Below are 12,458 nucleotides of genomic sequence, written 5' to 3'. Positions count from 1 at the left end.
AATGTAACCTTGCAGTGGTGACATTATTACAATATGTGGTAACAGGTTTACCTCATAACGTCAATGAGGAACTATGTATTATTGATCCATCTGCACCATCATGTTGATACAGTGAGTCTCCGACCTTAATACCATGAGGTCATGAATCTAACATGAAAACTGTACAAGCCAGGGTGTGAGGTGCTAATGATTTGACAGGTATTACCTATTGACTTACTAGAGTCAATAGAGTTACTAGAGTAAGTCAATAGGTAATACCTGTTACTAGAGTAAGTCAATAGGTAATACCTGTTACTAGAGTAAGTCAATAGGTAATACCTGTTACTAGAGTAAGTCAATAGGTAATACCTGTCAAATAGCCCTGTTGATAGCAACACCAAGGCGTACTTCCCCCTGTGCCAATCAAGCCTAAATATTTCTTTATTTTTGTGCAAATTGGTTCAGTACTTTTTGTAATCCTGTTGACAATCAAACAGACGCGACTGAAAAACGCATCCTCCTTGGCAGAGGTAATAATGTTCCCTATCATGTCAAACAATATCCAGGGTTTGTTTGGGGAACATGCAGCTGAAATAGCCAGGTCACAACAGGCTCCGTAATCAATCCTGCTAACACTTTGAAATGAAAACAAATGCAGCAATCAAAGCAGGTCCATCCATCAACCCTAAGAATGTAGAGTGCTGAAGTCTGCATGGTCAGTTATAACACCAGCAACTTACAGGGCTATGGGAAAACACATTGTGACTTCTGGCAGCTGGTATCATGTCCAACATGGTATTGACAGTCATCGATTTCTAATCTGGTCACTGAGTACATAATCTCAATCCCACCAAGACAATTACTGTAAACCTGCTTGTAGATTACTGTATATGATACAACTTTTAGCCATCGGGCAGACATATACAGATATATGTTGAAGATTAATACTGAATAAACTGTGTTGTTTTTACTTTCTGATAACATTGGCTCACCAAAGGCTATGGCGAAAATGATGTCAATGATAAGGTATGGCATCCAGAGTCACCAGATCTCAATCCAACTGAAAATCTATAGGAGAATTTGGAGCAACATTTGAGTCGACAATCTCCACCATCATCACCAAAACACCAACTGAGCAAGTACATGTATCTTTTGGGAGAAAGGTTCTTCCCTCAACATTACCACTGGCCTGTACCTGGTTAGTATGGTATAGCTAACGTTAAGGGGAGAAAATAAAGTATGGTAAAGGTTTGGTTAGGGTTAAGTAAACTAAGATCATGGTTAGGATTGAAACAAATCGATAAAATATTATTTGCAAGTCTTTGACAGAATACAAACTCCAGTCTCCTGTATGAAAGTCAGACTCTCTGTATGTTCATCCATGTCCTTAACCTCCAGACCCTTACTATATGCTTTATTATACCGGAGACGGCAAAGGACACAGTACTTCCTTCAATTGCACTCAACCTATTTTGTAAGTGTGGAATCATCCATTATTTTCAACACACTGATAATAGGTATTTCAACACAAGCAGCATGTGTTATCAGGGCTTGGCATATTGAACGTGGTTTTGAAAGCATGGTGACATCATTGGTCAGTCTTTACCTGATTTCCTTTAAAGAAAATTGCATTGCACATGCTCACAGACACTGTGAGAATATTGTTGGTAAAAATCTGACTACAATTTTTACGTTTGAGAGATTAGTGTGAGTTCCAATTAATATCTGCCCTGTGCTTATCTTAAATGCAATGATTGTTCAAAAGCATACAGTATAATGATTATAATAAAGGGCCTAGTAGAGCCATGCAAAGCTTTTTTAATAGATATGAAGGGAACTGAATTTGGTTTGCAGTGCGAAAGCAGATAAATGCACATGCACTTGGCACAATCCTAACAAAATCATGTCAATCATGAAAAGCAAAGGTAACATGTTTATTAGGTCACAATGGCTGTCAGAGAAGGATCTCAACACAATGGTACATCCCCAACTCCACAAACATTACCCCAGTCAGGTTACTGAGCTTAAACCGAATGAAGATTACCTTATTATGATGGCATTCACCCAAACATCTCCTATTTAATAGCTGGCTGAGGTTCAATCACAAAATCAAGTGGACACTTCTTTAGTTACCCGCTGTTTTTGCACTGGGCTTCTTTATCTTGTTATTTTTTTTCACCTTTAAGCAAATTAAATGTTGTGTTGCATTCACATGCAAAATGTGAGATAAAAGAAGGTAAGAAAAAAGAGAACAAATGAAAGACCATTACCCATAATGTTGGGGTCACCAATGTCTTTTTGGCAACTTTGGACTTAGAAATACCATACCTCTAGTGTGTCTAATATTTATATCTATATCTATTTTGTTTGGATGACTACAGTAAAAGTGATAGTAGATTTTTATAAATTATATCTCTGTTTTATATTATACCTCTGTTTTAAATTGTATTTACATTGTAAAGTCACCCAGTACTACTCTTTCCAAAACAGTATTTATATAAATGGATTATTTTCATTGCTGTACAAGACCTAGGTAGCTTTTCTAACAATTCACTAGTAGTGGTGTTCCCACACAGGCTCACTACTGCCACCCTAGTGGACGTAGTAAAGCCAGTAGACCAGGTTGAAGAAGGTGAATGCGATTGGGAAGACAACACGGGACCACTTGTCTATGGCATTGACATCCGTTAGGTCAGGGATCTTGACTTTGAGCTGTGAGGCCCTTCTCCTCAAGCGGCCCTTCTTATGGCCCATTGGCCGATCAATGGCCGGTCGTCCGTACAGGTCTCGGCTGGTCATGGGCTTGCGGTACTGTATGCTGGCACTGTCGTAAGAGAACATGGTAGCCCGAGGGTCGTGGAGAACTCCCATCATATCTGCTCCACTCATCTCACTGGTTAGGTTGGTCAGGAGGATGTTGCCATGAGCATCAACCTGAGGGAAGTTGCCATACTTTACTAAATTTGTTTTGTAAACAATATCCAAATACACAGAAATAAAAAAAAAAGCTGTCTCCCTAATTACATGCAGCATTTTATTTAGGTGAACTCTATCATGTCTTGGACTGCCCCATTCAGGTAAGAGATAAGGGGTCTGTATTTAAAGATTTATTTTTTGTACAGCAGCGACAGCGGGGTCAATATCGTTTTCACTGATGTACATTTCAGCACCAGCATAAAAGCTCTGAATGCAACTGCCCCGGTTATAAAAGTGTGCACTGGATACAGTTTTGGATAAACACATCTTTAATTCTTTATTATTTTTGCAGTCTTTATACATTTCTCAATACAATCACTTGTGTCACTTTTTGACTGAGGAGACAGTCTACCCCTGAATATGAACACATCTGGTATAGGCACTTTTGCGTTTACCTGTGGTCAAACGATAGGTTTTCCAATTAGGCTGGTTTGAAGAATACTCAATAGGTGTCTCATTAAAGAGTATAGAGCTGTATTAATCCAAAAGACTTTGGAGTTGAAATATAATTTACAGTATAAAGTTTCCCTTTCATCTTTGGTGAGTAAATGAAACTTATCCACAAGTAGAGTAAAAAGGTATTATTAGCCTTACACAGCAATCAGCATTGTAACAATCGGCCAACAGCACCTGAGGGCCAGCTCAGCTTGGTCTGTGTGTCAGGCCTCTACGTCAACAAAAAAATATGACAACTGCACAATATATTCTCCCCACCTGCACTTTGTTGCTCTCCATTCTGCTCCTATTCTCATTGTTGGTTTTGGCAGCCTTTTCTGCTACCTTCTTCTGCAAGTGAGGACCACGGCCAAAGAAGATGTAGTTGACAAAGGCATACTCCAGCAATGCCAGAAAGACAAAGACAAAGCAGCCCATGAGAAAAATGTCAATGGCCTTGACATAAGGGATCTTCGGCAGCGTCTCCCTTAGGTGGGTATTGATAGTGGTCATGGTCAGCACCGTGGTTATACCTGCAGACAAGCAGATGTGGTGGGTAGAAACAGTTAGACTGGGGACTTTTAGTAACAGCAACTGGTAACTGACAACACCGTTAGCTCTACTTGCCTGAAACTTTGTGCTTTAAAAGATGACAATGACAATAACAGTCTTACATTTTCATTCTATGTTTGCATGGCACTAGGGATATTGGACACAAATGGGGTTTATTGGCATGAAATTATGTACATCTATTCAAGGGATGCATGCTAACTTTGGTTACCCTATGACTTCTCTTGTAGAGCGTCATGTACCTGGTTAAGACTTTTTGGTTTTGAGGTAAATGCCTCAAGTACTGCTCTTTGGACTCTCATGAAATTTGGTACAAACATTGAACATCCCCAGGCTATATTTCCTAAGGATGTTGGCAATTTTTATTCTAATTCCATGATCAATATGAACATTTTTGGTTCAGACTGAAATACATCTTCAAAGAATACGATGGACTTGATGATGCATGACTTTTCATCTCATGCTATTAACATAATGTCCAATATGTTTGCTTATGACTAAATACCATACCCTCATCTGTACTTTGTGTTCTGTGCTCATTAAGAAATGTTAGCATGCCAACATGATGAAATGATGACCATGGTTAACATTAGCTGATAAATATCAGCACATTACTGTAACATTGTCATCACAAGGTCAATGTGATATGCTTGTGTGGGCACGTTCCGCACATCCACTATAGAAAACATGATGGCAACCTTCTGACAGCAAGAAGAGGACATCCTTTGTTTCTTGTATTTCATTAATTTATTCCTGCCCGCATTTCCCATGTTTTAAATGGTCTCTATTTATCTAGCACCTCTCTAGTCTTGATGACCACTCAAAGCGCTTTACAGTACAGTTTCTACCATTCACCCATTCACACACCCATTCATACAGTGCATCTATGAGCAGCACTTATTTTCTATAGATGGGGAAGACTGGGAGGATGACCGCTCTACCCCTCAGCCACAACTGTCTTCTCATTCCAGAGTCAGACTCAGAACATCAGTGCTTACCTTAGAATTTACTGACCTTAGGTTTTACTAGGTTTTTCAAAGCAATGAACTTTACTGTAAATATCAGAGAGATGGATATTCCCATCTATGACCATATGATCAAAGGCTGCATTGATATGTTATACTCCTCAGATATGAACAGAAAGGGTTGAAAGAATATGGGCATAAAGAATAATTTATTGCCCATACTCATATCCACCATGAATATGGGCATCTGATTATGTGATTCCTACGTTCCTAAGATACTTTCATATGCCATATCATATCAAAATAATATATATACATATTTTTTATATTATTTATATAAACACCATAGTAGACGTATTAGACATCATCTTCTTAACCAAGGTGTAGTTGGAAGAGATGTGTCTTTAGTCTGCGAAGGAAGATGTGTAGACTTTCTGCTGTCCTGATGTCAATCTGGAGCTCGTTCCACCATTTGTGAGGCAGGACAGCAGAGGGTCCTGGTTTTATTTGAGTGGCTAGTTGTCCCTCACAGTGAAAGAGGAGTAGCAAGCCGATTGGTCGATGCAGAGCGGATTGGACGGGCTGGGGTGTAAGGTTTAATCATGTCCTGTATGTAGACTGAGCCCGAACCGTAACGGTATGCAAGTACTAGTATCTTTGAAGCGAATGCGGGCAGCCACTGGTAACTAGACAAGGGAGCGGAGGAGCTCTACATGTAGATGGACAGAGTTTAGTCACTCCAGTGATTGAAATCATACACTTTAGCAAAGTATTCTTATTAATAATTGTTTTCACAGGATTACCAGATGAGAACCAAACACAATTGCCAATTATGATATTAGCTATACTAACAAATGGTCTACTGCAGTTTTGTGATGGGTCAGTTAGATAGTCTTATTTATGTAACCACCCCAAGTGTGGAATGATCCACACTCCATCCAAAAGGAGTGACTTTGATGTAAAATACTCACAAAAAACATTCTTTAATGTAATTGTCAAGTTTCTATGATTTATATTTAAATAAACTTGTATATATACAGTATATATATATAAAGATGCCCCTGAGACAGACCAGCACAAAGTAGCAGGGTGTCACATGCAGGCAGGCACAGCTTACACTGAGAGGGGTAACCAAGTGGTTGGGTTAGTGTACAGGAACATCTGCGCCGAGTATGGATTAGAGGTGCCCAGGCCCTGATGGGACATTGAGAACAACAGAGCTGAGATCCTGTGGGACTTCAGATTCCAGACTACCAAACAGCTGCTGGCTAACCAACCAGACATAGTGGTGGAGGACAAAGAAGATTGCCATCTTCATGGAAATCTGCAATCCCAGCGGATAGTAACATCAGGAAAAAGGAGCATGAGAAGATTGAGAAGTACCAAGGGCTGTAAGGACAGCTAGAACAGATGTGGAAGGTGAAATGAAATGTGATCCCTGTGATAGTAGGAGCATTAGGGGCTGTAACCCCTAAACTCCACCAGATTCAAGGTACAACGCCATGCATTCGTCTGACTGCTGATTGGTCCAATGGACACTCTGCTCTCTCCCAAACAAGAAATCTTTAAAAAGTCTCAAAATGGCCAAATCTAGTGAAAAGGGTTGTAAGTTAAGACTGCTGTAGAAACTGTAATTTTTTTAACCCATTTTAAGCTCATAGTTCAGCCAATTTGGAACTGCCCAAATACTGACCAAATACTGACCAGATACTGACCAGATACTGACCAGATACTGCTGTATGTGTCATGGGATGGAGATGGTGATTATGAAAGACACTAAAGAAGATGTGAGAAGCTACAAATAGCTGTGACAGTGTATGAGGACATTGCATGTCCAAAATCGTGCTATACACCATGTAAAGCACATGTTGGGTTGTGTCTATGCTAGAAGGTTCGAATGGGTGAGCAAGTCTCCGACACAAAGTTGAGCCAAATCCTGTGTAGTTTGCAATTGATTGTCCATGTATAATTATGTGTTATAATCAATTTTTTGGCTATGTCAAATTTGGGTTGAGTTAAGCTTGTCTTACCCTTTGCCTTCACTTTAACGTTTTGTATGTACTGTACTATCACGGATGATGACTGCTTCACATTGGAGAGTAGATTCCTGTAAAATCTACCAAAGTGGGAGTAATTATGTAGCTGTGCTGTGCTCGGACTCACCTCTGGCTCACATACAGACACGACTCCAGTAATGGGAGACTTATTGCTGTTATAAAAACTGAAATGGTTTGGCCATTAACTTGATGTGCCCTTGTCGCCTCAGTAACTCAGGCTGTTGTAGCAGGCCAGCTGACCCAGAAGGCTCCCCTCGCCCCGATTGCAATTTGAATTCAGGATTGACTTTGTGGTTAGAGCTGGGTAGTCTAAAGTGTTGACAGGCCACATTTGATACTAAATCCACCAGAGTCCTTTCAGTCGTATTAGTGTAATGTTGTATTTGTGTAGATGTTGATATTTCTCTGGATGGTTAAAATTTCAACCTTCAGGTGTCACAGGTTGCTTTAAGATATTCCACATAAAGACTTTTTTTGGAATGTCAGAGGAAGCATGTAGTAAAAAAAGATTCTATGTTGAATTTTAGTGTCATAAAGGCAGCAGGATAGCATCAGCATTTCGCTACATAAATCATATTCATTCAAGTTATTGTCACTCTACCTCCTCATTGGACTTTGCTTTGTGATTGAATTGTCATTGTGCAGATTCCAGTGTAAAAACGTCGGCTTTGTATACGTTTGTTAAAAAAAACATTTATTTTTCACGTTGTCTTTGTGTTTCTTGTATTCATATTCACGTTCACCTTATTTTCATGAATGTAAATATTTCCTACATATTCACTCAGATGCAAATATTCCTGCACAATAAATGTTTTCTCCACGTGTAAGACTTAAATCTCTCGTGCAAGTTTATTTTACAGGTTTACAAGGGATGATTCACAACTACATACTACATGCACAGATATGCACTAATAACAACCTATTTTTGTCCATTATTTAGAATTTGGCTTTACAACCTTAAAATCTTTTTGAGCATAATCTGAGCCCATACTCATTCTGGTATTATTGTGTGCACCACACTGAACATGGACATGAAAAAGAAGAGACAGGGAATAAAATAATAGCCAATCCAAGTCAAGATAAAGGCTAAAGGAACTCCAGACGGTTTCATGTCCCTGTGACTAGATAAAACAGAATTTTAAAAATAGAGCTTTTTGGCAAACTCACTGCAGCTCGATGTTCACAGAAGAAGAAAATGAAGCTTTAGAGAAAATAGCTCCACCCCCACTGTGAGACATGGAGGAGGCTCAGTTTTATGTTGTCTCTTTGCTGTGTCTGGCACAGGGAGCCATGGAACTGTGCAGGGATCAATGAAATCAGAAGGTTCTAAAAGCATTCTGGAGCTAACCATACTGTCACAGAGCTCTGATTCATTCATGAGTCCTGGCACATTGGAGTACTCTGAAGAGGCTTCCTCTGAGTCCTGATCTTAATGCAACTGAACATCTTTGGAAAGCTCCAAACTTACAGTTGGGGGAGGCACCAATCAAACCTGGAGAACTGGAGAAATTTGATGTACAGCCACTCCACTCACAAACCTTGCAGCTGATCTGTGAAGAAATAAAAAGGTCACTGACCTAAGGCCACTCTGGCCGCCGAGGCATCATAGTTGATCCAGAAGGAGACCCAGGACAGGATGGTGATCAGGGTGGAAGGCATGTAGGTTTGTAGGATGAAATAGCCAATGTTCCTCTTCAGCTTAAAACTCAGGGACAGACGTGGATATGAGCCTGTGGAAGACAGTCGATGAGTTTGCTTTGAGTGAATATAGAATAGGAGGAAGAGTCTGAGCAATCTTCCAGCCTTGGAAAAAAGCTGAAGAAGAACCAGCTGTTCAAGTTGTTAGTCTTGCGATATTTACTAAAATGTACACATAGCTACATTAAATTGAGCAAAATCAAAGAACATCTTCTCACTTATATTACAGTTATAATATAGTGAATTTAAAGATGCAGTGAATATATAGCGACGATGATGTCATAAAACACATAACGCAGATAATAGAGGAAAAAGAGAATTAAAAAAGAGGTTTGACTGACACAGAGCACCAGTGTTGTCTTTACACCAAATGTGGTTAATTTATCAGTCATCAACACATCCGTGGAGACCTGGATCTCTGCTGTGAAAATAAAGAACAGAGTTTAACCTCTGGACAAAAGCATTTCCTCAACGCTCCCCCATAATTTTCTAAAAGTTAATGTTTCCTCAACAAATAAAAGTGCGACAATGACGCAACATTTTATTGATCCACTGACTTTTGCTTTATAGGAATTCCTTTTTTCACTGAAACACTTCACAACCAAATGTTGTACTTGAATCCCTCCGTTCACTTTTTTACCATAGAGTGAAATGCAGGACTGATCACAGCATGTATAGGCTCTGTGTGCACCGGTTTTAACCTGTGCTGTATCCTTGGATCCATGTGCTCAAACAATAACTATATTAGCGGGGGCTTATATAGTTAGGTCTTACCAAGCAAAATCCTCACCTTGTCCTCCAGGTAGGGGGTTGGGGGTGGGGCCAACAACCCAACCCTGAATGCTACTACACTGGACCCTGTAGTGGATAATCTGCTTGGGAACCAAAATTAAGATCCGACCTGGAACGTGGAATGTCCCCACCATGTTCGAAACTTCAAAAACAGTGTGGGTCATCAATGAGATGAGGAGGTATAGATTAGACATCCTGGGTTGAGATCCTGAGATGAACCTAATCCACTGAACACATTGAATCTGGAGGGTCCTTCTCCCCACGCAATATGCATGCTAGTTAAGTATTTCTTTATTTTCTGAACTGAGTATTCTGAGTTAATTATAGCCAGCAGAGAGAAAACCACAAACAGTGATGGCGTCTGAAGGCTGAAGATAAGTCTTTACATATCACACACTATGATTTTATCTCCCGACTATCAATACTAACTGAACCAGACTGAAACAGACCTTGTCCAACTTGGTTTGATCAGTCGTCACACTTAAATGAGGTTCATGTGTGTCCCTTCCCTCAGGAATAATATCTGACATGTTGTACGTTGAATGATTGTAATAGAAACACCACCGCCACTTGCCGGCATATCAGTAGATATAATCAAACTAAAAATATCAATTTTTAGTTACATATAGAGTTAGTTTTAATCTAACTTTTCAAAAACAGTATGGTTCCTGAGTCTCATATGTTAATGATTTTTATTTCTAGGTAACATTCAGTCAAACTCCATTCTATAGGGCTACCTTCAGGTCCCAATTACCAGAAGTACAATATCTCATACCACTCCTACGCAGACGACACTAAGCTTTACCTCCCTTTAGAGCCCGCTGACAATGAACACTACAACAACGCAGTTAAGTCTCTTCGTGACTGTCTCCAGTAACTAAAAGTCTGGATGGCAAAAAACTGCCTTAATTTAAACAAGAGTAAAACAGATGTTGTTTTGTTTGTTCTCTCTCTCCATAGAGAATAAAACTTATGCGTACTTACCAGATTAAAAATCTTGGTGTCATATTTGACCCTGTGTTGACATATGACAAACATATCACAGCTGCCGTGAACTGTTGTTACTTTCCGCTTAGGAATATTACTAAATGTATTTGTTTTTAGAGGTTCAAATGGACTGGCCCCCATATAACATGTTTGAGATCCTGTGCCCCTTTCCACTCCTACGACTCTCAGATCCTCTGACCAGCTGCTACTCAAACTCAAGAAGATAGGGATGGGGCTACAAGCTAGGGCTACCAAATTCAGTTGCTAATATTATTATATTCAGATTCATTCATGCAAATTTGACACACATTTTAAATTAACACTTGCATGGTGCTCAATGGGAACCTATTTATCCCCTTTTCAGTTGATGTTGGTGGTTACATACATAACCAAGTCCCAAGCTCCTGAGGTGAGACTCTGTCATTGCTGTCCTCACCTACAGTTTAATAATGTTGCCTTCATTTAGAACAGCAAACAAACACCTATGTCGTACGTGTCTGGGTGAACCCAGTGTCTAAAGTACAAGATTAATTTACCATAATCATACCATACTAATTATAGTACAGGGAATTTCAGTTCAAATTGTTAACATTATTGTTTAAAAAAGCAACAGAGGAGTGAGGTAGCAGCTTTTAGGCACCATGGCCTAGCGGCTATAGTGTGTGAGATGTGGAGATTCAGTGAACACAGGCGAGACTGACTGACTACAGCTCAGCACAGCATATACAATGACATTGGGCTTGAACAGATACGACTGTTACCTGTGGCAAACACAGCCTTCTTGGAGAGGGTCTGGTAGTCTATGATGGAGAACTGGGGTAGCTCAATGTTCTCCACCCCGGTCACAGAGCCTGCGTTGCTTCCGCCCTGCCAGTAGAACTCGATGTCGTCCGTGGTGTATCCATCTAAGTGAGGCAGGGGAACACAACAAGTTCAGCTTCATCTAAAAAACATGGACCAGCACATTGGGACCCAGGCACAATACAGTGTAGATATGACCAGAATGCCGTCCCACTCTGATGAGGTAGTGCTTTCACACCTGCCATTTTAAACTTGGAACTCAAAAGCATTTTCTCACTAGGTACATTTCTCTTGAAGGTCAAGAGCATTAGTTACATATTGAAACCCTGTATCCTAAGGCTACAGATGTTGCATTCTAAAAGCTGCTGCTCGATGGTTTATCTCTAATGCATGTGCAGGGACCATCACTCTACCCAGGAGGACTCCTGCTAAAAAGAGTTTCTCCAATGAACAGTGCAGACGTCCATTTTCTGGTGACCTGTCTTGTTTTCTATCGGTATATACCAAGATTTGCAAAAGGTGCTGAGCAGAGGCTGTGTAGCCACATTCCACCACTATAGCCCAGCTGTTTAACTGAGGTCCTTTCTGGCTCTTGTCCACCATGAGGCCGTCTCTCTTCTCTCTCTGCCCCAGACACCATAGAGGACTATATTAAAGATGCATTAGCCACAGAATGAATCTGTCCATTCACATCACATACAGGTGCATGGTTCCTCTTTGTGTGGTATGATACTCCTTGCATAAATAATAGCCCCCTACATAACATCAGTTAGAACTGTCACTCTCCTCCTTCTTTTGGCCTCAAGCTTTTGAGGATTTCTATAGTGTCCCCATTTAACAAAAGCAACCTGTGCAACATTTCTAACCCGGTGCGCATCTGAGAAGAAAACGAGGTGGATGTGCCGGGACTGGAAGATTTGGTCAGTGGTTGTATAGCATTTAATGAGGTGCGCTAGAGCAGCACTGTTGCAAACCAGGTCCAGACATTTACACCACTCCAAACATTGGCATAGACCTCCTGTTTCCTTCCTTCATATCCGTATCCCAAGATAATGTTCTACTAAGAAATAGACAATAGAGTTACAAATCTTTCTGTTCACACCTGACTACATGTATGAGCTGCCTGTCTGATGTTTCTGCACCACCACCTCCTGGTCCTTCTGAACGCTCATCTAGCCTTCACTGTGGGGAGGATCCT

At 40.3% G+C, this 12,458-nt stretch overlaps 1 protein-coding gene and 1 long non-coding RNA gene across 2 annotated transcripts in view; both read right to left on the bottom strand.

The window, feature by feature from the left end:
• Window positions 1–424, bottom strand: LOC117755571. The gene is made up of 2 exons (XR_004612619.1): window positions 349–424; window positions 1–288 (listed from the first exon to the last, which is right to left on the bottom strand). It is a non-coding gene; the product is annotated as an uncharacterized LOC117755571 (long non-coding RNA).
• A 1,732-nt stretch (window positions 425–2,156) lies between these two features.
• gabrb1 (gamma-aminobutyric acid type A receptor subunit beta1) overlaps window positions 2,157–12,458 on the bottom strand; it is a 50,202-nt gene continuing 39,900 nt past the window's right edge. The window contains exons 6-9 of the mRNA XM_034575465.1: window positions 11,221–11,364; window positions 8,560–8,712; window positions 3,670–3,923; window positions 2,157–2,913 (exon numbers count right to left, since the gene is read on the bottom strand). Of these exons, the coding sequence (XP_034431356.1) occupies window positions 2,572–2,913; window positions 3,670–3,923; window positions 8,560–8,712; window positions 11,221–11,364 (893 nt within the window). The 3' untranslated portion in view covers window positions 2,157–2,571. The remainder of the gene's footprint in view (window positions 2,914–3,669; window positions 3,924–8,559; window positions 8,713–11,220; window positions 11,365–12,458) is intronic.

The sequence above is a fragment of the Hippoglossus hippoglossus genome, chromosome 22, assembly GCF_009819705.1.
Source record: "Hippoglossus hippoglossus isolate fHipHip1 chromosome 22, fHipHip1.pri, whole genome shotgun sequence".
NCBI classification, from domain to species: Eukaryota; Metazoa; Chordata; class Actinopteri; order Pleuronectiformes; family Pleuronectidae; genus Hippoglossus; species Hippoglossus hippoglossus.
Note: the sequence above shows the minus strand (reverse complement) of the source record. Positions and strands in the feature narration are given on the sequence as shown.